The sequence below is a fragment of the Gymnoscopelus braueri genome (assembly GCF_963280865.1).
Source record: "Gymnoscopelus braueri genome assembly, chromosome: 14".
Taxonomy (NCBI): Eukaryota; Metazoa; Chordata; class Actinopteri; order Myctophiformes; family Myctophidae; genus Gymnoscopelus; species Gymnoscopelus braueri.
In genome coordinates, this window is record NC_137619.1 from 18,542,822 (window position 1) to 18,564,982 (window position 22,161).

Sequence of the window (22,161 nt, forward strand, 5' to 3'; positions counted from 1 at the left end):
TAGACGATAAAATGACCACAAACTGGTTTGGAAGTGAAATATCCCTTTAACGTTCATTAATGAAAACAAAGACTTTCTTGATCTATACCCGAAAATACATATTTGTTCCCTAATCCTCCACAAAGGAGCTATCTCAGATTGTATTCTTAAAGGATTTTACAGTTACCGGCATACATGCAATACATACTGTACATATTATACTGTATTATATTTACACTGCATTAATAATTAAACATTTGTTCAGTGTAATGTTTTGTGTAAATGAGTCCCTCACCGAGACCCTGAGTTGCCTTCTTGGCTGGAACACAGTGGTCTGGGCTGACCCAGCCATAACCTTGGCAACGGTCCAGGGGTCTCTTGTCTAGGAACAAGTGACATAATGATGACTGAATACAACACCACTGGAATGGCAGCAGGTCCTCGTCTAGAGAGAGAGAGAGAAAGAGAGAGAGAGAGAGAGAGAGAGAGAGAGAGAGAGAGAGAGAGAGAGAGAGAGAGAGAGAGAGAGAGAGAGAGAATTCTTTCAAACTCTGCGAGTGAGGCAACATGGAGGAATTAAAAAGCTGAGACATATCTTGTGAATCTGAACCACAAAGCAAAAATTGAGTATGAGTAAAAATGGTTAATTTCAAGCAGCACTATGTAACTTATTTTAAAAGAATAAATGTAATTTTGTCCAATCTGTATGTGTATGGTAGAGTAGAGTATGTTAATACAATATAACTTATACATTTGGGGTGGTTGTATTCCGTCTCCCTGCTCTTCTATTGAGACATTTGGCTGGTGTCAAAGGTCATGTCTCACCTAGACACAGGATCTGACACGCATTTCGACCTGATGGTCGAGATTGAATTTATCCCCTGAGCAAGCAGGCAGGCTCTATTAGCTCAATGACAAAAATGTCAGCACTTGCGCAGGAAACCGGGTTGAAGAGGAAAGTTACATAGTGCAGCATTAACACTTTTCAGAGATAATTATAATATGCATAATCAGAATCAGAATGTAATAACCAGAAGTTGATTATTCCGTAACTGATTCGATTGACAATTCACAATGACAAGTATTACCAATATGCTTCTGGGCTGTGTGGCCGGAGAAGTAGCGTTCGCTATAGCCCGCCTGCAGCGGCCCCTGGGGGTTGTACACACACTGCTTCCCGGAGCCATGCCGGTTGGCCAGGATGGACTGGAAGACGTGGCCCCCTTTGGCCCCCCAGCGCTGATTCCTAAGCCGCCTCACCCTCTGCTCGGCAGGAGTCGTCTCTGGCCCGAACGACAGGTCCTCCAGTGCCTGGGCACGCGTGCAGGGACACGCGGGCACATCGGCTGCCCATTCCTCAGGGTCAGGCTCCTTCACCGCCCACGTCTGGCACTTCACACGAGGGTCTAAGTCGTCACCCTCATCCGGGCCCGTCAGGTCGTACACCAGCTGGCCGGGCAGCCCCATGGTTCCGTTGGCCTGCTGGGGCCTGTATCGGCCCGCGGGGCCAAACAGATTGTCCAGGGGCACTGTGGTTTCGTTGTGGAAGTGTCTCGCTCCATCGGTGTAACCGATGAGTGCGTTGTGATGCACCCTCTGGCCAGGACCCCAGTTCATCTCCCCGTAGCGCAACAGAGCGAAGGCCCGCGCTCCATCCGTAGTCAGGATACACTGGAAGGTATTCGTCTGAAAATTACAATCAGGATTATTTTCATTTACAAACACACATCGGTACAGAGACGTATGATAATTTTTTTAAGGAAAATACTGACACATGATACTGTCAATTTGTATACAGTATTTCCATAATATACAGTATCTACTGCATATGGGCCTACATGTAGATACTAGATTATACATGTTCTGTATGAAGCAGCCCCTAGGTGGCACCAAAGGGGAAAATATAAATCATGAAATTCCTGAAGGCATTTTCAGTTAATTTCAGCATTCTTCTGGCTAACACTTGAAGGGCTCACGTTACACTCAACAATGAAATCTAAACTAGGCCAAGAACACACAGTGGCACACCCGGCCCCTGTCCACCTCTCTGTAACCCATTTGCAACTATGTGCACTACATAACACTGTACTTATGGGTCCATCCTTATGCTCTCAAAGTTAAACTGACACTCAGGATGTTATAATGGTGGAAGCTTCAAGGACAGGTAGAGTTCAAGACAGATCTGAATGGTTTCTTAATATTATTGGAGCTGTTGGATGGTTTAAAATCCTCAGTGTTCAATTATCCATTTCATTGTAACTCAGATAGTGTACAAATGGTAAGGACTTTACTGTAGTAGTATGTGTGTACAGTTGGTTATGTTTTGTCCTACTTTAAAGGCATAGTAACTTTGCCCTGTGTTATCAAAACAATCGTCCAATCATCCAGGCTCCTGGTGAATCATGACCATAAAACATTTGATTCCCGTGTCAAAACATATTTGAATATTAATTATATTATACTAAATCTAATAAATACCATTTCTTTGCAGTTTTCAAATATATTTTGACACAGAATCAAATGTTTTATGGTCATGATTCACCAGGAGCCTGGGTGGCTTGGTTTATATTAAATATACATATTTTCGGAAATCTCTATGGGCAAAAATAATGGGCTTTCTATCTGTGGAACCACAACATTTCCGCCACTGCTATGCCATATTACTGCAGGTAAAGAGGGGAATAATTGGTTAAAATATATATATATTATTTTGTATTGTTTTGTTATGTAAAAACAGGGCATAGTTACATACTATGCCTTCAATACACACACAAAAGATAAATGATGGACAGGATGATTGATTAGGAATCAGGAAGCATAATTTCTGTACATTGGACATTAATGTACCACTGTACAGAAATGATGCTTTTGTCAGGGAGGAAACACTGATAATGTTACAGTCTCTCATTCCCAGAGTAGTCCCTTGAGATTATGGTGACAAATGCTCTCGCCTCACGGAAAAACACAAGTGCCATACATACTACTCCATAGACAGGTGACAGGTCCAATAACAGCGTGGCTTACCAGTGCAATCTATGGATATCAAGTTATAGGTGTGTAGTCTGTGATCAAAACAGAAAATGCAGCTGAGTAGCTGCATTTAGCCTATGTATATATCTTGAACAATGCCTACATATCACCAATCATGTGCTAACATGCTAATGCTTTAGCCTAATTTTCTTCAGCTTACTGTTGTGTAGTGCAGTGGTTCTCAACCTTTTCAGGCTGTGACCCCCCAAAATAATCATATTTGAACTGGGGACCCCCACCCTGACAAGCATGAATGTAGGAATTGGGCCATTCAATTTAGTTTGACTCGTTCCACAGATAAATATTGTGAAAATAGCAGATCTTCAAGCTCACAACGCCTCATGCTGCGAGGCGTTGTGAGCCTCGCAAATGTAGCCACTTGTAGCCACTTGTAGCCAAATGTAGCCACTTTCTTAAATTATTTGACAATTTGGCCAATGTTTGACCAGTTTTTTGTATAATTTGTTTATTACTTTTGCTGCAGTAATGGTCTTTTTTATTAGATTTCTTTTGGGGTATTAAAAATGTCTTAAAAGTCCTTAAATTGTCACTTCACTGTGATTTATATTCAGTAGGCTACACATCACCAATGATGGGCTAAGATGCTATGAGCTTTGTGCACTAATGCTGTGATACTGATAGGTGTAGCAGCAGTGACAGCCGAACTGTGTAATTTGATGTGATTTGTCTACTTTGTAGCTGTGATTGGTGTAGCAGCATACACCAATACACAATAATGTAAAATAAAAAAAAAACTAAAAGCACAACAAAGTAAAAATTCAAGTAATTTTTTTTTCTCAGCACTTGTAAGTGATAAGTTTGATAACATTCACTTTCATACTAAGTAGTGTAGAAAATCTTTCTATTTAATTGCGTTGAAAGTGTTTGCTCTGTAAAGGATTATTATTGCTAAGAATTCATTATGAAAACTTTGCCATAATTACATTGATTTATTATGGAAAATGTGCACAGTGGCATTTACATTCAGACAAAAGAATGTTAGAGTTACACATTTTGAGATATTTTAAAACCTTGGTTAAATTTACTTGCCCATCTTCAAAGGTAGTGTACAGAAAATCTTGTGAAACTTGGAAAAACTATGAAATAGCTGAAGGTTTTCATTTGTTTTAGAGATGTAGTTCCTAACTTCCGCTAGGTTGCCGCATATGAACGTTCTTCCTTGCCTACATTGTGGTTAAAGTTGCTAAATTGTACTACATACACAACCATTTTTTATGGATTTAAAAAAAGTAGACAGTTATTGCCACCACAAGTAAAATTGACTCCATACTTGAGTATTCATCATTTTAGATCAGACATGACTGTGGGAACTTGGGAAGGCAGATTTAGAAGGAAGGGAAAAAAAATAAAAGTAGCTTGATGACAGACTATGACTGTGAAAAGTGAAGAAGAACTCTTATTGCATCTCAGCCTATCATCAAAGAACATTTAATTAACTTAGAGATGAAGAAAAAGAGTGAAGGAAAAAGAATGCACAGGGCAGAATATAAATGTACAGTATATGAGTCTCTCTGTGGTACCTCTGACTTGTTGACCTTCTGGAAGGAGACAGGCATGACATGGTCCCAGGTGATCTTCAGGATCCAGGTTGGGGTGAAGGCAGGCCTGTTCCTGGACTGCTCAAACTCTGTGACGTCCTTCGCTGTGCGGTTGAAGACAATTTGAGAGTAGATATCTGACATGTTCAGCTGATGATATTCCTGAAAATTGAGGAGGGGAGAATGATAAACGCTTATTTTATTTATTCATTTATTTTAATAGTTATTATATGTAGTAAGCTGCAACTAATAATACTATAACAAGTAAGATGCGCCAACGCGGGAAGCGAACGCAGCTCGAAAATAACATAGCAAGAAGAAATCTAAAACTGTCCTCAAACTAAGGCGTTTTCAACTTGCCATCCGGCCTGAAATATGTATATATATTTCTCTCAGAGGAGTGTAATTAGTCACCCAGGGGCAGGCGGATTTCAGCCACACTGTAGTGCACTCTGAGATCTGTCAGCAGCCAATGAGAGCGTGAGTCACATGGGGGCGCGGCTGCACACAGGCAGTGCACACAATACTGCACACAGACGGACACACACACAACCCGAGCACGGTTTCATAGTAAGCTTCAGCTTACTATTACTTCGGCGCGCCTCCTTCCGCTGCGTTCGCAATAAGATATTATAAGCAATGACACGTTAAAAGAAACAAGCCTAGGCAAGCCTACTGTAGGTCAGGCAGACCCTGGATCGGTTTCCCCGTAAGCTATTTACATAGACTCACTGGGTCAGTGAAAGCAATGCCATCGATTAAACACGTTACTCTATGTATGTCGAATGTCACATTAGATGCGACATTACGTGCACACAATACCTGAGCAGGCTTTTCTGAGGGGCATCTACACTACAGCCTTTAGGCATTTATGAAAACTGGACCAAAACAACATTAGATGCAATGCAGTATCAGTTTAACTATTGAGCTCTTGGAATTCACATGATACTGTAGATGTAGGAAAATACAACCTGCCTTCAGTCTCTCTATTTACAGTGTGTCTAAAGTGTATTTCGCGCCAATGAAGTGGAAACAGATTCAGATGAGGACACAGAATTTGGCACGACATCTGGGAAACTGAAACCGATGACTTATTCCCTCTTTTGTGATCTAATCACTGTCCTATTCTGGGGGCAGGACTGATAAACTGGAAACTGGGTCATTCTTGCAAAAATGAATTCAATGTTACATTGCATTTATCTTGCCAACTACAGTGTGAACTAACAATGGACTTTCCATGTTCAACTTAACTGAATTTATACTCATTCGAAAACGCGGACCAAAAGAGCAAGCAACTTAGCTCTAGTTAAATACAGAGGCAACAATGTAGGAAAAGGGACTAATCTAACATTAAAAGTTTACTGATATTCGATCCCGGGCTCCCCCAGAGTTAGTGTCAAAGTGTCCTTGAGCAAGACGCTGAACCCCTAATTGCTCCCGATGAGCAGGTTGGTGCCTTGCATGGTTTCCTCCGCCATCGGTGTGTGAATGGGTGAATGTAATGCACAATATATGTAAAGCGCTTTTGGATATATAAATGCACCATTTACCGTTTATTATTGGTCAAACAAATTGCAAAATAGAACCAAGTGTCCACGTTCCCTGAATAGTATTTTGCTACTTTGCTACTGTCGTTCAGTTTGATGGCCTATTTCTTGATTTTGATTTTTGATTTTGAACTTGCCATACAGTATGTCTGCACTTCTCACGCCGGCCCCAAGGTCGGGCAAAAATAAGACGAGGCAGGTGTGTGTAGGAACAAATTTGTTCATAACTGACTGCATCAGCCAGTAAAATGGTAATTACAATGTTTTCCTTTGTCATTTTCTGATACAAGTCTCCTTTGACTCCATCCTAACCTATGAGCTCTAACCTGATAGAGCAGTCGTCCCTCGCCCCGGGTGAGGTCAGCATCATCCCAGAACACTGCCAGCAGGGACAGGCTCTCGTTGCCTTGGAAGCCCTCAGGGAAAGGCTCAGGAAGCAGGAGCTGCTCATTCTCTGCGACGGACTGGAACTGGACGAGGCCATTGTCAGAGAACTGAGAGAGAGAAAGAGATAGAGGGAGGAAGTAGAGGGATATTCACTATTTGGCTATTTGGATCTAGGCCTGTCACAATTTTTACATAATGGTCTATTCACAATTATTTGAGATAATCGCAATTATTTTACATAATCTCCCCCAAATAAAAAACAGAAATAGCTATTTCCGCAATTTTTTAAAAGTATACAATTATTAAATATGTCAGTAATTTATTTGTATATTTAAGTTATTTGTCATAGAAGTTTTGATTACAAAGCCCACAAGTCAAACATAAATTTTATTTTGATTCATTTGTTCCAATGTTCAATGCCAGTTAATCGCAATTATTTGTATGATAATCAATCGTCAACTTCAATTTTGTAATAGTCACAGCCATATTTGGATCTTCATAATCTTATAACATGTGCACCAATATGAGAATACCTGTAACATAATGTGTTGTGGGATGCATTTGAACTCCATTGTTAACCGCCTTGAGGCTGATGCTTTTGAAACCTACAGTACAGTACATATGTGTAGCCTTTTTACCATGGATAATCTTCTCTTGTTTTATGGTTACATCCGTGATTGTGATTTTTAGCCAGCTCTTTGTAATTTGATAATTGTTTGTTGTCATGTAACTACAATGGGACTTTGGTCAAATAATGGTGAGCTAAATAAAAATGTAACATAATCAGTAAACCAGGCATATTATATGACATGTGTATTATATCAGCTAATATCTGATGACTAGTTCTAGCGGAAGCTAAATCAGACCTCTCACGGGGAGGAGGGGTGTTGTTTTTCATCTGGTTTCTCAGTTTACAACTTTAAAGGAACACAACTGCACAAAAAAAGGAAAGGTGGGCATGGTCCCTCGATTTCCAGGTAAGCTTATTAAAGCTTATTTTCTTTGATTAAAATTGTATTGACATTTTTCAATTATTTTACTGAACACCAAGATCAAATATAATATACACAACTGTATTTACATGATCATTTTAATGTTTTCCAATCTATACATATGTTATCTAACTGAAATAATATTTCTTATTTGTCATTTTTAACCCCTACTGTATAATGAGAGCAAGTGGTTAAATTAAATCTAATATTGGTTGATTTAAACCACTTGTTTTTATTTTATAATGCCGGCAATGAATGTGCCACAAAGAATACTCACAAAGACCCTGTCATATAGTTTGCCCATGAAGGGGAAGCCCATCGGAGGAGTTATGTAGGGTGAGTTTCCATCCGCTGTGGACACCTCCACTCCTCTATCTCCCACATCATCTCCATAGGGATACAGGTCGCTCTCTGGAGATAGAAACCATTCTGCATGTCAGCCGGTATTACATACTGAATAAGCTATGGACAGTTAAATGTTACATAGTTGTCAAGTGAGCTTAAACAGATTTGTGTCAGACTTGGGTGAAAAAGCTTTCGCAAACACTTTAAAGTAGTGGTTTGTTTGTCTTCTACTTAAGCTGAATTTATACTGCGTCATATGATGGTGTTGCTGTGTCGCTGGCTGGCAAGAGCTAATCTATAAGTTCACGACGCATCGCATCACAACGCATTGTGAGCTTTTAGATCGTCTCTTCATGGCAGCGTTGTACGACAGAGTTCAAATCAGCCGTTAGGGTGCGGGATGAGTGGGGCTTCCCAAATCATACATATTTTACCGCTCTCCTTTCTTTATTTACTGATGAAGAGTTTGCATTGATCTTTGCATGTAACAAGCTTTGGTCCTAGTTAAGTTCACCAAGACTGTGTAAAGACACAAGAAAAAAAAGATTTATCATGATTATTAGTGTTGGTCATTTGGGGAACAACATTATGATTTTTTTATGCTGATGTATCTCAGTATGCCAAGACTTTTCAACGATCAATTATATAATGTTGACACATTGAATGGAAAAGTAAAAATCATGATGTATGCATCCCTAACAGAAAACAGCAAAGTGTAACAAAAGCCAAGAGCGAGGCGAGACTTATAGAGGTATAGCCCACCCTTTTGAACCGTATTTCTACACGTTGTGTCATTCACAGCACAGGAACAACTGAAAGACCCTGGCAGATTGGTACACAACGTACTCCCGGGGCATGCCATGGGTGACGTGCACTCGTCACGGTCCTCACACCCTCCCTCGTCATCCGCAGCCTCCCAGCCCTGACCGCACAGACACTGGAACCCCCCTACATCATTAGAGCATGTGGCTGCAGGGTGGCATCCCCCGTAATTCTGCTGACACTCATCCAGGTCTACACAGAGCGTCCCGATGGCCATGTAGCCTGGCCTGCACACACATAGAAAAGACCCTGGGGTGTTGTGGCAGCGAGCTTGAGAGTGGCACGGCTGGGGGAAAACGGAGCACTCATCCACGTCTTCGCACCACGTGCCGTTGCCGGTGTGGCCGAGTGGACAGTGGCAGGAAAACGACCCGACAGTGTTCCAGCAGCGTGCTAGTGGGTGGCATGGCATGTCTTCACATTCGGCGATGTCCACGCATGCCCCGTCCTCCTCCTGGAACCCCTGTGGACAGGAGCAGAGGTACGCTCCAGGTTGGTTGGTGCACACCTGGTCCAAGCGGCAGGTGGTGTTGTCCGTGCACTCATCAATATCCTCACAGTCGGGGCCCACAGCCATGTACCCGGAAATACAGGGGCACAAGAAAGACCCCACTGTGTTGTTGCACAGTGAGTGCTCAGGGCACGGGGTAATGAAATCTAGCATATTTGCTAATTCCGGTGTATTTACGTCTTGACTTTCATTAATATGCATTGTCCTGTCCAAATAAACAAATGAATGAATAATGCCCTCTGGGTCTTTGCACTCATCCACATCCTGGCACTTTGTCCCGTTGAGAGTGAAACCGTCATCGCAGGGGCAGCCATGGGACCCAATGAAGTTGACACACGTGGAATGGGGCTGACACACTGGGGAGTCCGAAGAGGACTCAGAGCACTCATCCACATCCACACACTCTGTGTCGTTACTCCAGAAGCCCGGGTTGCATTCACAATGGTACGAGCCGATGGCATTCATGCATGTCCCGTTGACGCAGAGCTCCCCCAGCTCAACTCCCCCATAGCATTCATCAATATCCTCACACAGGTCATCAACTTTGGAGAACCCCAAGTCACATTTACACAGGTGGCTGCCATTGGTGTTGACACACATGCTATGGGCAGGGCAGGTGGAGTTATCAAGGCATTCGTTGATGTCCTCGCACTCTGTGGTGTTGATCCCGCTATAACCGTCCCAACACTGGCAGATGAATGACCCTGCTGTGTTCAGACATTCGGAGAAGACAGAGCACGGGTCCTGAGAGCACTCGTCCACATCCAGACACAGGGACCCATTGGCCGCAAAGCCCGAGGCACAGGGACAGCGGTAGGCCCCGTCTACGTTAGTGCAGGTGCTGTTGTCGGGGCAGGTAAAGTTCCCCGTTGTGCACTCGTCCACATCCTGGCAGCCACTTCCGTTGCTGTGGTAACCCTGCCAGCAGTCGCAGAGGTAAGAGCCGTACGTGTTGGTGCAGTTGGAGTGCGACGGGCAGACCTCAGCCTGCATCTCCGCCACCGCCGGCTGGACGCACTCATCCACGTCCTGGCAGTCCGTGCCGTTCCCTTGGTAGCCATCCTGGCAGCGGCAGTAGAAGGAGCTGTGATCGACGTTGCACTCTGCGTAGGGATGGCAGACACTGCTGGCATTCAGGCAGTGGTCTTCCCTCACGCACGTGCCCTCGTCGTAAGCCAGGCCTAAGATGCAGGTGCAGTCGTAGGAGCCGGGAGTGTTGATGCAAGTCATGTTTCTGCTGCAGGTGGTGGCTATTTGGCACTCATCCACATCACCGCAAACGAACCCGTCCCCCTGGTAGCCATCCTGGCACTGGCAGCTGTAGGACCCCTCTGTGTTGTTACAGAGTGCCTGGGCACTGCAGTTGTGGGGCCGAGTGGAGTTCTGGGCACACTCATCCACATCCTGGCACTCAAACCCTGTGCCCTCCATGCCGGGTGGGCACGCGCAGGTATGGGCTCCAGGTGTGTTAATGCAGCTTGCGGCGGGATGGCAGCCTCCATTTTCACGTTGGCACTCATCGATGTCTATAATTCATCCAAAATGGAATAGTGTCAGGGAAACCAAGCCCCAAATGGTGCTAAAAGAAAGCTCAGAAGACAGGCCACACATGGAGGCAAATGAGCAAAATGATAGTTTCTGTGTATGTGTATGATAAGGCATGGATGCTTACCAGTACAGTTTATCCCATCGCCGGTGAAGCCACTGAGACAGGAGCAAAGGTGACCACCCACAGTGTTCAAACACTTGGCAAACTCACTGCAAGCGTGCTTCCCTGTTTCACACTCATCCACATCTGCAAAGGGATACATGGAAAGAGAGAGTGATGGAGGTTGGGAGAGGGTGATGATAGGGGAACAGAATGTTATAGAGTAGGGTAGAGAAGAGAAATAAAATTAGACTTTTGACAGTATACAATAGGACAAAAATGTTATCAAGTATCAATGCTTCAGCATGGTTTTGTTTCTAATTTTCACTCCACACAAACAAAGGCTATGATGAACTTTGAGTGAAGTTCTGACGTTAGTGCTGCTGAGAATTGGCTTTGTTTGTGTCATTGTGTGTCATTACTTTTTTTTTAGCAAAGACTTTGCATTCAAAGTTCAGACATGTCTATGAATGTTATTATGTTCACTGTATTACTGAGATTTATCCAGAAATATTAATTAGCTCCATTTTACCGACACACTCGGTCCAGTTCCGCACATAGCCTTGTTTGCAGACACAGTTGAAGGATCCTGGGATGTTCATGCAGACCGTCTCATTTTGGATGCAAATGTCTTCCCTCTGGCACTCGTCCACGTCTGAGCAGGTTACCCCATCGCCCATGTAGCCCAGGTCACACACACACTGGTACCCGGCAGGGGAAGGGTGGCACAGGCCGTGAGGATGGCATTCGGGGGAACAAGCCGTGCTGGGTGGCACACAGGTGTCATTGTGTGCCACTGTGCCATTCAGACACGAGCAAACGTGGGCGCCGGGAGAATTGACGCACGTCGAGATGGACGGGCAGGTGGTATTCGAGAGGGAACACTCGTCCACATCGTCGCAGGAGAAGCCATCACCTGTGAAGCCTTCCAGACAGGAGCAAGAATAATCTCCCATGGTGTTGGAGCACAGTGCCTGGGGGTCGCATCTACCCACTTCGGAGCACTCGTCTATGTCCGTGCAATGGGAGCCATTGCCAGTGAAGCCTAAATTGCACGTGCAAGAGTGGGAGCCGATGGTGTTGAGACATGTGGCGTTGGTGTGGCATGGTTTGTCTCTGCACTCGTCCACATCTATACACGTCATTGTGTCAGTGGGGCGGGAGAAGCCCACGTTGCAAGGGCACTCGTGCGAGCCCTCTGTGTTGGTGCACACCTCGTTGACATCACACGGATCATCCAGGGTCATGCATTCGTCTACGTCTTGGCAAATGGTTTCGTTGATCAAGTTGAAGCCTGGCTGGCACAAGCAGGAGAAGGAGCCCTCGTTATTGACACACGTCGCCTTGTTTCTGCACCCTCCGTTGTCCACTAGACACTCATTTATATCATCACACTGCGTCACCCCATCTCCAGAGTAGCCCACCTTACAGCTGCAGTTGTAGGTGCCGTTGAGGTTGGTGCAGAGGGCACTGGAGTGACACTGTTGGGCCAGTGAGCACTCATCTACATCCACACACATGATTCCATCGCCCCTGTACCCAGTCATGCATGCGCAGGTGAAAGAGCCAGGGAAATTATCGCACTTAGCGTAGGGACTGCAGCGGCCCGTGGTACACTCATCCTCATCATGGCACATGGAGTTGTTGTAGACGTAGCCAGTGCCACAATCGCAGTGGTGCGACCCAGCAGTGTTAACGCAGGTGGCGCTAGCGGGGCATATATCAGGCCTCCCACACTCGTCGATATCCGCACAAATTTCACCGTCTCCTGAGAAACCATCCCGACAAGAGCAGACATAATTGCCCATCAGGTTGATACAAATTGCGTCGGGGTGGCACTTATTCTCTGAGTCACATTCATTGACATCTACACACGTCTGTCCATTCCCTACGAAACCGTCATTACAGGAACATCGGTAAGAGCCTCTAGTGTTTGTGCAGTCTGCATACATGCTGCAGATGTTGTTAGCACACTCGTCAATGTCCTCACACGTCTTGCCATTGCTTGCATAGCCACTGCTGCACGTGCAGCGGAATGAGCCAGGAAGGTTATGGCATCCTTTATAGCCGAATGAGGCGGCACACACGCCGGGAGTCTCTGAACACTCATCTATATCCAGACACAGGTAGTTTCCATTGCCCTTGTATCCTTCATTACAGGTACACACGTAGGATCCCAGGTTGTTCGTGCACGTTGCATTCCAGTGGCAGATCGTTGCATCGACACACTCGTTTTTATCAGTGCATTGGAACCCGTTGCCTTCAAAGCCAGCCTTACACTTGCACAGCCGCCCACCATCATTGTTGGTGCACAGTGCGTTGGCATGGCAGCCCCCATTATCTTTCTCACACTCGTTGATGTCCTCGCAGCGTCGGCCATCCCCGATGTAGCCAGCCCGGCAGTCACAGGTGAAGCTGCCCAGGGTATTGTTGCAACGGGCCCTCACGTGGCAGTTGTGCAGGCCTGTGATGCACTCGTCCTTGTCCTCGCAGGTCATGCCGTCGCCCTGGAAGCCTGTGTTACACACGCAGACATAATTGTCGCTGGTTTTCAGACACACAGCGTGCGACGTGTGGCACTTGGTTCCCGCCGCCTCGCAGTCCTCCAGGGCAGCTGGAAAATAAAAGTGAGGAATGTGGTTATTAAAAGCACTGACATACTGTATATACGTGGAGACGGTGGCCGTCCTGCAAAAGTGAGAAGTGACAAAGTGAATGTGACATCACACCGATGAAAGTAATAGCAACCGTCCTCTCACAATGCCGCCCCCCCCCCCCCCCCTTCCGTCCGTCCGTCCGTCCGTCCGTCCATGGGCGACATCTTGAGAGGACCGTCGTTATTACTTTCAGCGGTTCAAACTGTCTGAGCCTTAGGGTAAACAAAACAATATTTATTTTCTTTTGTATTGTCCAGATGATGCATTACCTGCATAGCAATATTTCTGCACTGCACATAGACACACCAACCACAGTAGTGGAAACCTATGGAAAATAAGAAGGGAAGAATTAGTGAACAAGGAACAAAAAAAGTCCAGGGGACTTGTTTCCATTGTGGTCCTATGTATATTCAATTCCTCAACATGGCAAAATATGACACAAAAATACATATCATCAACAAATATTTCGGCAGAGAATGACACCTTTCTTTTTGGGGGGCTTTTTCTGCCTTTATTGATAGGAACAGTAGACTGACAGGAAACGGGGAGAGAGATGGGGGGGGGGGGGTGACACGCAGAAAAGGTCATCGGGATCGAGAGTCGAACCCGCAACACGCTGTCAGGCTGAATTACCAGCCAGAATGACACCTTTCTATGGGAAAATTGCGTTTACCTCCCCTTGTGGTCTCCTGATGCTATGCTATGCTATTTATCTTTTTTACAGCATGGCCATAGAACAGGGTCTGTCTGTCTGTCTGTCTGTCTGTCTGTCTGTCTGTCTGTCTGTCTGTCTGTCTGTGGCTGATTTCATTAGCATCTGTGTTGAACTCAAACTAGAGTTAGAAACACTAGGGGTTTAAATAAGTATGTTTTTGGGCAGGGTAGCACTCTATTTTAATTGAATGTATTTATTTATTTTCAGAAACAATCACATATTGACCTCAATTAAGGGCCACGTAGTATTGTATCCAATATGTCAGCAAGCTCTACTCTTGAATGGGCTAAGTAGGTAGAGACCTGATTATACTTAATGGTAGAGTGTGAGTTACATTTTCTACTAGCCTTTTGTTTCCATAGCCTACTTGCACTTTGAACAATAGCCTATGACCTATTGTTATGGAATCCTTAACATAAAGACCCATTCTCTTAGGCTGACTCAGTCGACACCCAAGGAGGTCAGCAAGCAGTCAATTTCATTGTCCTGTTGCTTAACTGACAGTGCAGCTAATTTCTTCTGGCAAATATGTCTTTCTCAGCAATATCTATAGAATAGACAACTACAGTATGTATTTAAATATAATAATAATAATACAATAAATGAATACATATTGATATGATGAAACAGTAACCAGAGTCTTTTTGTTTTAATACATTTTCTCATGACCTAATTTCCCAAAAATCTGTATGTTTTGTGTTTCTTCATAGGGCCATAAAAAGAACCACATTGAGAAAGAAAAAAATCGTATTGGCTTGCTAAGTGTCTATATGAACACAATTGGCCAGTGAATAAAATTGTCACCCTTTGCAGTCACTGAAACAATTGTTCTTTGAAGTTACATAACTCTGAACCATTTCCATAAAACAACAGCAAAAACAACATAGACCTTAAAAGCAGAACAAGTGTACTTCACCTTTCCAGTGTAACTGTGACATATATCACCTGCCTTAAAAGCAGTACTGAACTTCACCTTTACAGTAAATCTGTGCCACTATCACCTGTCTTAAAAAGCAGTACTGAAATTCACCTTTACAGTAAATCTGTGCCACTATCACCTGTCTTAAGAGCAGTACTAGCCTGTACTTCACCTTTCCAGTGGCACAATCACATCTTAAAAAGCAGTATTTCACCTTTTCAGTATGACTGTACAACACGCTATCACTTGTCTTAACCACACAAACTCTTGGGGCCCCTCAGGGATCTACCTTTGGCCCCCTCCTTTATTACCTCGAGCCTAGGCCTACACCAAATCTCTTCACTGAAAATAGCCAATCTACAAGTTCACAACGCAACGAGTTGCGACTGTAATGCCAGTCAGGCCTCCCAAGGGACAGTCATTACACCTTAAAGAAAGGTATGTGAGCTTCTGGCTCATACATGGAATTCCCGGTGGGAAAATGTAATGTAGTTAGTTAGGCCTACTTAACATTCAATTCAACAATTCAATTAACAACTTGAATGGTTAAATACAGTTGAAGTTAATAACACTAATTGTGGGTTTGTTTCATAGGTGTTACTGCAGCAACTCTCGTACAGTTCACTCCATGCTGGCACACAGAAACACATACCCCCAACTAAGAAACTACAAATGATGGAGCGCACACAGGGAAAAAAATAATGATTCCACCCATTTCTTTACACCTGTAAACCTGTGGCAATAAAGTTGATTCTGAGAGGTGTCACTTGCCAAAAAGAACAAAAGTAGGTACTCAAGACAGACGAGTGATATAATTTATCTACAAGCTATCAATAGATCTACAAGTTTACAATGCGTCGTGTGCTGTAGCCTGTAGGCCTGTTCTGCTCATTTTGGTACATGACACCGTGAGACTACAGACTAGGCTTGAGCATGTTTCAGGCTTTACCTATATGCCTGCATAGATACTTGTACGTACTCGAAATACTCAGCTTTCTTTTTTGTTACTGTCATGTACTGCATGTTTAGTGCTTCCATGATGACTTTGCCCCAATAACGTTCTCTATGATGACACAGTGACTTTGCTTGTACAGTATAGTATAGTATAGTATACGGGAAACAAGTATGTTCGTATTCATTTAAGCATCATGGATGTTTTAGAAGCAGACATCTACTTCACTCACTATACTGTACATCCCATAGCCTGGAGGGACAACTTCTCTGTAAATGCCTAGTCCATGGCTTGGCCAACTTGGCTAGGATGGTCTGTCTCCGCTGTTGTGGCAGAAATGCGCAACCAGAGTCAGACACCTCTGACTTATGCTTAATTCAAGGTTCCATGCATTGTCTATCTATGTTTGTTTGTATTTGTTTCTATGGGTGCAACAAAAAAGTGAAACAGAAAAGTTACACTTTGCCGCTCTGTGGCGAGACGAAGCAGCAGCCTACCAAACGTGTGCTATGGTCTGAAAGAGACATGGACTAGGCACTAGGCGTACACATGAAGGTGTCGTGGGTGTCCAGATGTTTGTACACACGCATTTAGTGGAAAAAAATATTTAATTCATTAATTTAAAATAAATTTGGTTTAATGATCCCCACGACTTTTTTCCACACACTAAATCTATAAATGAAGCACAATTAAGTTGATTAGGGGAATATGATAGATATGATTAGACACTATTGGTTGTTATTGGGTTACCCACAAAATGCTAATACTCCCTCTGGGGCATACAAGGCTATTGTCTGTGTATTAAGGAGGGGGATTTGGACGTAAAGGTCTGTTAAGTAAGACTGTGTTACATAACGCAGTATTGTCTAATCATGTAACCCCTGTCAGGCCTCCCAAGGGACAGTCATTACACCTTGAGGACAGGTAAGTAACCTTCTGCCTCATCCTATGTGGAATTGCCAGTGGAAAAATGAGACTTAGATTTTGGCTGCAACCAAGTGGCTAAGCCACTCTGTTAGTCTGACAATCATTTGGTCCAAGATTTTCAAGAACTGCCATAATACAAAAAACAGACCTGATTGGATAAAAATTGATATAATATGGATGTGTCTCTGTGTCCTGGAGACAAAAAATAATGTCCCCAGAGGACATAAACAAAAAAATATAAGAATATATAAGAATCCCTGGCTGTGAAATTAAGTTAGTTTTCACAGGAAAACTGTATTTGAATGATCAACTCTAAATGTAGACAAACAACGGTTTCCTATAATAATTTCAATTTACACATTTTTGTAAGACTGCAAGTTTGAAATAGTTGTTAGGGCGATGGAAGATTAATGGAATGTTTTAGGACTATGCTGGGTCCTCACTTTTTCCTGACATGAGCATTTATTAAATATTATTGTCTTGAAAATGTCTTGTTTTGGTATGTTCTTTTAAATAAATAGGCCTACTGCTACATTGAAATTGCAGGGTTGGTGGCTTGAAAGAAAGGGACAGCAGGCCTTTGTCCCATAAGCAGAGAAATCCTCAGTCTAACTGACATGAACCTTTGAACCGCCTTTCCTTTTCATGAATTTCTTGTGATAACTTTCTAAAGTAATTATATTTCCAAGTTTAACCAATAATGGAAAGCATGTAACCGGAATAAGGTAAATCATGTCACTGAATTATTTTAGAAGAAACATTGAAAGTGATTGAGTGCAAATATATTTTATAATGAAATAATCAAAACTTTATTTCTTTATTATAGATTATTTTGGAACGGATCTCCTCCCACAGTTCTTTTTCTCCAATTTTGTGCTATATGTCAAAATGACCGGCTTCACCGGGAATTGTGCGCTTGTACTTTGCTAAGAGATTGGTTACATAGTTTAATTGATATTGATTTATTAGTGCATTAAATTTCCCCATCCACTTTAATGGGAAAATGAAAAAACTCCCATTCAAGTATTTTTTTCTCAGAAACCGTAAGGGCTACAGTTACACGACTTGGAGGGGAGGTTCGTAATTTAGTCCGAAATTATTAAAAAAAAATTATACCAGTCGGCCTCATGGTGGCGCTATAACAGCCCACTTTACGTTTTGGCCTATAACTCTTGAACTGTAGGTCGTAGAATAAAAATCTTTTCCCCCAGATTCCTTGGGTCACGACGCAACTCTCCATATAGGCCACGCCCATTTGCGTCAGGATAGATTTTCCGCCATTTTGAATTTTCTTCAAAACACACTTTTAGCTCCTCCCACATATTTTGTCCAAATTTCACAAAAATCTATACACATGATCTCTGGACACATGCGATGAACATCCCCAAGCGGAATTTTGATAGTCCATACCGTTCGTCCGTTAATGGCTTCCAAAGTTAGCGGGAGGGGCCTGTTTTACAAAAAAGGCCAAAAATCACCAACGAAACATCGGGTCCATCCCAAATCTGAATCACATGTCAAGGGTGCTTTACTCAACGAATCCCCAAAAGCATTTCCACTTTGATCCATAGGGGGTGCCACAAATGCACAAAACGTAACCGTTTGATGCAAAAACATGAATTTGGTTTAATGATCCCCACGACTTTTTTCCACACACTAAATCTATAAATGAAGCACAATTAAGTTGATTAGGGGAATATGATAGATATGATTAGACACTATTGGTTGTTATTGGGTTACCCACAAAATGCTAATACTCCCTCTGGGGCATACAAGGCTATTGTCTGTGTATTAAGGAGGGGGATTTGGACATAAAGGTCTGTTAAGTAAGACTGTGTTACATAATGCAGTATTGTCTAATCATGTAGCCCCTGTCAGGCCTCACAAGGGACAGTCATTACACCTTGAGGACAGGTAAGTAACCTTCTGCCTCATCCTATGTGGAATTGCCAGTGGAAAAATGAGAAGGTAGTCAGGCCTACTATTAAAGTAAACTTGAGACTTAGATTTTGGCTGCAACCAAGTGGCTAAGCCACTCTGTTAGTCTGACAATCATTTGGTCCAAGATTTTCAAGAACTGCCATAATACAAAAACCAGACCTGATTGGATAAAAATTGATATAATATGGATGTGTCTCTGTGTCCTGATTGAGGGCACTCAACAACTAAGGTTGTAATTATGTCCCCAGAGGACATAAACAAAAAAATATTACATTTTATGCAGAATCCTTGGCTGTGAAATTAAGTTAGTTTTCATAGGAAAACTGTATTTGAATGATCAACTCTAAATGTAGACAAACAACGGTTTCCTATAATAATTTCAATTTACACATTTTTGTAAGACTGCAAGTTTGAAATAGTTGTTAGGGCGATGGAAGATTAATGGAATGTTTTAGGACTATGCTGGGTCCTCACTTTTTCCTGACATGAGCATTTATTAAATATTATTGTCTTGAAAATGTCTTGTTTTGGTATGTTCTTTTAAATAAATAGGCCTACTGCTACATTGAAATTGCAGGGTTGGTGGCTTGAAAGAAAGGGACAGCAGGCATTGTCCCATAAGCAGAGAAATCCTCAGTCTAACTGACATGAACCTTTGAACCGCCTTTCCTTTTCATGAATTTCTTGTGATAACTTTCTAAAGTAATTATATTTCCAAGTTTAACCAATAATGGAAAGCATGTAACCGGAATAAGGTAAATCATGTCACTGAATTATTTTTAGAAGAAACATTGGAAGTGATTGAGTGCAAATATATCTTATAATGAAATAATCAAAACGAAAATTAAACAGGATGGAAATTTGTAGTCCAGATTTGCAGTCAAACATCTGCCTATTACTCTACAAAAGTGTGTCATACAGTCTTTGAACCACATGAATAGCAATGACACATCTGTCTCCAAAAGACACATTTGGTCAAACATTTGAAATGGGGAGAAACGTATCTTTACTAATCTGAATCATAATTGGATTAACTTTACAAAAAAAATCTGAACCACTGGTTCTGACTCACCGCATATTTCCCAGTCTCTTGGTGACCTAGGAGACTTTCATTGGGGCTGAGAGTGAGGACTCCCCTACGATGGGTCGCTTTGCACCGTCCCTCCGTTGTCGCCAATCTCTTCCTGTGTCCTGTGCTCTGTCCTGCTCCTTATCCAGGCTGGATCACTTCTTCCACCTCCACTTGTGTCTCAGTTTCTCCACTTTGCCAACCTCCGCCCCCCCCCCCCCCCCCCACCCCTCCCTCCTTCCCCAGGGACTCAGTATAATAGTACATGTCACCATATTGTCCTTTTCCCTGACATCTTAAACCTCTGAGAAGGGGAACACCCATATTCGCCTACGTTATGTATCAGCTCCTGCAACAATAATAGACTAAACTCCCTGAGGCAGAGGTTGGTACCGTTCACAAAAAGAGATAAGTAAAACAAAAGAAACTGAGAACAGAACAAGGAACACAAGGTTTTTAAAGGGAGTTAGACTAGCTTGGATGTCTTACTTCATTAGGAAGTATCCTGTTAGAGATCATTGATTGATTGGTTGAATTTATCATCATCCTTTACAGGAAATTCTTAGGAAGTGCATAAATACATACATGTTGGTTGGTTGATTGATTGATTGATTGATTGATAACTTTATTAACAGTTTGCAAAAACAAGGCACGTGGCATGGATATATACAAAAGAATGCTAAAAGGATAGCCTAACCCAGATAAGCCCTCAGGGCTCGTTTCCATTAAGGTCTGTGTATTCAATTCATCGAGACATTAATATACAATAATATGCTAAAAAGAAAACATCAAATATACGAGTAGTAATAAGAATGAAAGATATGTACAGTAAACAGTTGGGGGGGGGGGTATGCAGCCACCTCAATGTACATACTGTACAGCAGCACAATACACATAACTAGACGCGTCGCAATTCTGGTAAATTGCTAAGTGTGGTTGCGCCGACGCCGGTCGCGGGTCGCGGCCGGGGACTCGAGGGATACGCCTGGAGGAATACCGTCGGAGGCCGCGCGATGTGCCATTCGAATTCGGTGCCGATCGGATCCTGCGTTCGTGACACGTGCCGCTTCGATTTGAGGAAATAGGCCCCTCCCACTAAGGAAACAGACCCCTCCCACAAATGTAGCGGGCCAATGACATCGTCATGTCACTCCTGAGATCACTTGCTTATCATTTTGAGAGGATCGATCCCCCCCAAAATCATGTTTTTGCATCAAACGGTCACGTTTTGTGCATTTGTGGCGCCCCCTATGGATCAAAGTGGAAATGCTTTTGGGGATTCGTTGAGTAAAGCACCCTTGACATGTGATTCAGATTTGGGATGGACCGGATGTTTCGTTGGTGATTTTTGGACTTTTTTGTAAAACAGGCCCCTCCCGCTAATTTTGGTAGCCATTGGAGATGTTCATCGCACAAAGTTTATCTATAATAAAGAAATAAAGTTTATAGAGTACTATAGTCTGGTTGCCCTGTTAGGGCAACCACACTAATTACATAGAACACTATATAGGGTGTCTATGGGGAGCTCTCCTTATACTGTTTGATTGTTGAGGAGGAAAATTCCATACACATACAGCATAATAATGTGTGAATTTTTGAAGTATTTGTGTTGAATCAAGTATTATATTGTGTTATATTAAGTATTGCCAGGTTAACAATGGCACAAGCAGGTACCAAAGCAGTTTAAATTGTATTATTATTGATATTAGTGTTATACATAACTGATTAAAACCATTTATATTTGATGACATTTTGCAAATAAACCCAGAAATGTGACATTGCTTCACACTGCTGTAATTCAGAAAATGCTATTAATAAAGCAAGGAATTATGGAGAAGTGTTTTTTACAAGTAATTCTTACAGTAACAGTAGCAGCATGGGAAGGTAGGAAAATACCTGGAACTGTTGAGATGTGTTCCATTAAGGTACCAGTCTAAATTGACGTTGAGATGCTTCCTGTAGTTATCTAATCTTTTGTGTAATTGGATTGTACTACAGTAATACTGAAGGTGGCAAACCCCACCCCTAGGGCACATAAGAAGCATTACAACTTGAACAAAACAGCAAAAACAGAAACTGCTATTATCTGATTGAGATTCTTTGAGGAGGAGTTGAAGGACTATAGTCCCAATTCAATATAATAATCTATAATCTATAATCC

General features: G+C 42.7%; 1 protein-coding gene across 1 annotated transcript in view; it reads right to left on the reverse strand.

Annotated features, from left to right (window-relative positions):
- The window catches only part of LOC308100472 (uncharacterized protein), a 40,534-nt gene extending 20,374 nt beyond the window's left edge, over nucleotides 1-20,160 (reverse strand). The window contains exons 1-9 of the mRNA XM_080449537.1: nucleotides 20,004-20,160; nucleotides 13,747-13,802; nucleotides 11,353-13,434; nucleotides 10,845-10,967; nucleotides 7,772-7,905; nucleotides 6,442-6,609; nucleotides 4,551-4,730; nucleotides 1,068-1,665; nucleotides 275-424 (exon numbers count right to left, since the gene is read on the reverse strand). Of these exons, the coding sequence (XP_080305663.1) occupies nucleotides 275-424; nucleotides 1,068-1,665; nucleotides 4,551-4,730; nucleotides 6,442-6,609; nucleotides 7,772-7,905; nucleotides 10,845-10,967; nucleotides 11,353-13,434; nucleotides 13,747-13,802; nucleotides 20,004-20,008 (3,496 nt within the window). The 5' untranslated portion in view covers nucleotides 20,009-20,160. The remainder of the gene's footprint in view (nucleotides 1-274; nucleotides 425-1,067; nucleotides 1,666-4,550; nucleotides 4,731-6,441; nucleotides 6,610-7,771; nucleotides 7,906-10,844; nucleotides 10,968-11,352; nucleotides 13,435-13,746; nucleotides 13,803-20,003) is intronic.
- Between the last annotated feature and the right edge of the window lie 2,001 nt (nucleotides 20,161-22,161).